Consider the following 4190-nt stretch of genomic DNA (forward strand, 5'->3'; position numbering starts at 1 on the left):
TCACCAGATGGCCGAGGAGCTGGGGCTGCAGCACGGGAGCACCGGGGAGGGCAGGGACCGGTACATCAGCGTCCGCAGGAAAGAGCCCCCCGAGCCTGCACTGCCTGCGGCCGCCCCCCCCAGCGAGCAGCATCCCCGTCCTCAGCCACAGCAGCCCAGCAGCGAAACCCCTGCCCCTGCTGAGCCCGCAGGGAGCAGCCAGAGCTCGGGGAAAGTGGACCTGAAAGCCCTGCACCTCGAGAGAGTTCAGAGGGAGAAAGCCAGACGGGAGGAGGCAGCGAGGAAGGCTCAGGAGCCCAGGGCCAGCAGCAGGAGGAAAGACAAAGGTGAAGCCAAAGGTAAGTCACTCTATTCATAACCAGCACAATTAAGGGGCTTACTTGAACGGATCATGCAACTTAATCCTCATAGTTTTGCCTCCAGGCCTTGGGATTTGTCTGTGTGCATGGAGTATGGGATGTGGTTTTGGAAAGCGCTCCGATGCTTGTCAGTGCAGGCATGTGAGGACTGGCAGGAACGTGCATCACTTGGCTGCAGCATCCCTGGAGAGGGGAATTACACTCTTAGATCAAAATAAAAACACTGGGGACCCTTTTCCAGGCTCAGGAGTTAGATTGGAGGCTCCCAAATGTAGGGAGAGGAGCTAAGAGGAGTATCTGGCCCACACTGAACTAGGTGGCTGCCTCCTAAACACAGAGGCAGGGGAAAACAGAGCCAGGAGCTGTTGTCCTCCCTGCCAGATACATCCCATCCTCTTCACTGTTAGCAGAGGGAGGCAGCCAGGCACGCTGCAGGAGGGAGCCCTGAGCTCATGCCTGTGAATGACAGGTCTCACAGGGCTGAAATCCCAGTCCCTGCAAACAGTGACTCCCAGGCTCGTGCTGCTCCTCCCCAGCCCAGGCTGCAGCGGCGGGTGCCCTGGGGTCAGTGTCCCTGCAGGTGGGTCAGTGTGGTCTCTGCTCCCCAGGCAAGCCAGCAGAGGCAGAAGAAGACATCGACGCCCTGATTTCTGCTGCCATCAAAGCTGACAACACGTGTGGCTTCCCCCACTGCAAAGCCAGTGTCACCATCCTGGGCCAGCTCTGCCACCACTGCCACCACCGCTTCTGCCTCAGCCACCACGTCCCGGAGGTACGGGGGGGCTGCAGGGGAGGGGGATAATGTGGGAGCTCCCGGAAGGATTTCCTTGCAGAACCCTCTCTGGCAGAGCTTTAGCTGGAGCTGCAGGAGGAAGAGCTGACAGATGTTAACATCTGGGCTCTGCTCGCTGCCTCCCGAGAGCTGCTGCTGCTTCCCTCTCTTGCTTTGTGCCCTTCCGTACCATTCTGTGGCAGGGGGATGGAACTGGAAGATCTAAAGGTCCTTTCCAACCCAAACCATTCCATGATTCTGATTTACACTCCCAGGCCGTGCAGGATAAAGCAAGGCAGAGAGGAGGAGCAAAGAGGCATGAGCCTAAGGCAGTGACGAGGGAGCCTGGACACACCATTCCCAGTTCTCTGCAGCTTCCCTCTGCAGCCTGGGGACAAGACAAGGCTTGAGCCCACACAGAGCAGCAATTAGGTGTTTCCTTAAGTGCCTGGCTTGGAGCTGAGCTGCTCCACACTGTGCAGCCTCAGCTCTAGCTCCCATCCATACCTGAGTGACAGCAGTCCCTCTGCCTTCTCTGCTATGCTTTCTTGCGGTGGAGGACTCTTGAGCAGGCATCTCAGCAGCTCTGTAACATCCTGCACCAACATGGGAGTGTGATGGCCACTGAACCAACAGCTTCTGTCCTGCAGTTCATCCATAGCTGCTTGACAGCCCTTCCCTCCCCGGATCTGGGAAGGAGGGAAGGAAACTAAGGTTAAAGTGATGTCAGGCTTCATCTTTCTGTTTGGGTGCAGAGGCAGGCAGACAAGTTCAAGCCTCCGGGCTTGGCAGCATGGTGCTCATTTCAAGCTGGCCGCAGGGTTTGAGTCCTGTAGGCAGAGCTGACGTGCTGTGACGAGGACACAAGCTGAGATGTGATGATTGTCCATCGAGCTGCAGCCTCCTGTGCCCGTCATCCTCATCCCTCAGGCGTAGCTCTTCACTGCATGGAGCTTAGCAACATTTAGCAGCTGACCTATAAATCCTCCACACGGATGTTCCCCCTGTCAAGCACTATCTGTTTCCATGGCAAAGAATCGCTGTATTTATGGTCATTCACAATCCAGTGTGGATGTAAATTTCTTTCCTGCAGAACTGCCTCTCCCTGCTGAATTACAATGAGAGCTCCAACAAGAAACCATTGGAAGGATGAAATCCATGTCATCGAGTTTTTGTTGCTTCTTAGTGTTCAGTCTTTTTCCCAGGTGTTATCAGGCTTCAGCGTGAAATAGCCTGAGACCTCCTACCCCAGCCTGGCCATAACAGGGGCTCCAGCACATGTCTGGAGCCATCTGAAGGGGCTGGAGCCTCTGGTCACTGTTCAGAGGAGAGGTGCCTAAAGGGACTGACAAGAAACCTGGAGAGGGGCTTTGGACAAGGGCCTGTAGGGACAGGACAAGGGGAATGGCTTGAACCTGCCAGAGGGGAGACTGAGATGAGCTCTGAGGCAGAAGCTCTTCCCTGTGAGGGTGCTGAGGCGCTGGCACAGGGTGCCCAGAGAAGCTGTGGCTGCCCCATCCCTGGCAGTGTTCAAGGCCAGGTTGGACACAGGGGCTTGGAGCAACCTGCTCTAGTGGAAGGTGTCCCTGCCCGTGGCAGGGGTTGGAGCTGGAGGAGCTTTAAGGTCCTTTCCCACCCAAATCATTCTGTGATTCTGTGACTCATGCCCCCCTCTAGCTGCTGACCCCCTCCCCATGCAGCACACAGACCCCACTGACTGATGCCTGTGCTTCAGCCCCTGCTGATGTGGGGTTAGTACCTGTTTTAAGGTAGGTCTGTAGGATCTCTTGGCTACGGCTGGTGCAGATCAGGCAGTGGGCTCAGCAGTCCCCATCCTGGCCAGGAGCTGCAGGCCAGGGGCTGTTCTAGCCCCTGATCACCTGCTCCATGGACAGGGAGGTCTGTCACGGCAGAACAGGCTGGAATCCTACCTGGTGGAGATGATTCAGGATGGTTTGAACTTGGCTTAAGATACCTTAAGCGCAGCCTTGGGCCTCAGCGCAGACTGGGTTTGGAGGTTTGCCTGCACAAAATCAGTGTTATGAAGCTTTTTAATTCCACTGCAAAGAACAGACCTAATCACACTGAACAGCAGATAATGGCTAAAATGGTCTCTTCTTATTTCCCAAGTCACTTGTCCTGTTTCACTTCTTTCCCCCCTTCCCCCCCCCCCAACCCCCCAAGTCTCTCTGTATTAGCAGAGAACATAATCAGGTTTATTCCTGGCTCTCACATGAGAACCAAGGAAGATCCAGGTCTTCACATGGGCAAGGTGCAAAGCAACTGGAATTCCAGGCTCTGGGAGTAAACCCACCCGATTCCCACGTGTGTGATCACATTCCCTGTTTCCCACCAGTGTCCCTTCTCTCCTCACCAGGTTCATGGCTGTGGGGACAAGGCCAAGGCGCAGGCGCGGCAGCGCATCAGCAGGGAAGGGGTCCTGTATCCCGGGGGTGGCTCCAAAGACAATTCCCTGGACCCGGCCAAGAGAGCCCATCTCCAGCGGCGCCTGGACAAGAAGCTCAGCGAGCTCACCAGCCAGAGGAAGAGCAAGAAGAGAGACAAGGAGAAGTAAAGGAGCTCAACAGCTTCTTTTAAGCCTTGAAGTCACGGGTCAGACTGTGAAAGCCAAAGATGCTGCTAAAGCTTCCAAGGGGAAGGTGGGAGCTCTCGGGTTTGGGTGGTGAAGGACAGCCTGGAGCCTACGTGCCTCCATAAAGAGTCACTGGGTCTCTCTGGACCACAGAGCTGAGCCAGAGGAAGGAGAGCAGCTCTGTTTGTCCTGGTTATCCTCACTGCCAAAGTGATGGATATACAGGGAGAGGCTGGAGAATGCCAGTAAAGATGGATACTCAACACCTAAAGCAACCAGCTGCCCCTGTGGTGTTTCTCCTGCTACAGTAAAATGATAAATGTCTGTGAGCAGGAACATGAGAGGACCTAAAAGCCCCGGGTGAGCCTCTTCTGCAGGGAGGGTGACAAGAGAGTGGGTGCTCCAGCTCCACTGCCCCAGCCCAGCAATTCTCTGGCTCTGCTCGCTGTCGGAGTGACACTGGTGT

At 55.8% G+C, this 4190-nt stretch overlaps 1 protein-coding gene across 1 annotated transcript; it reads left to right on the forward strand.

Moving 5' to 3' along the window:
- Window positions 1–7: 7 nt before the first annotated feature.
- Window positions 8–3805, forward strand: LOC104411228 (DNA-binding protein SMUBP-2-like; the record flags this gene model as incomplete). Its single annotated transcript, XM_010021606.1, is given in 4 exon segments — window positions 8–338; window positions 968–1131; window positions 3509–3697; window positions 3699–3805. Coding segments are annotated over 4 exon segments (791 nt in total), but the record flags the coding sequence as incomplete, so codon positions are not given.
- Window positions 3806–4190: the final 385 nt, after the last annotated feature.

The sequence above is a fragment of the Nestor notabilis genome, unplaced genomic scaffold (assembly GCF_000696875.1).
Source record: "Nestor notabilis isolate BGI_N333 unplaced genomic scaffold, ASM69687v1 scaffold21460, whole genome shotgun sequence".
Taxonomy (NCBI): Eukaryota; Metazoa; Chordata; class Aves; order Psittaciformes; family Psittacidae; genus Nestor; species Nestor notabilis.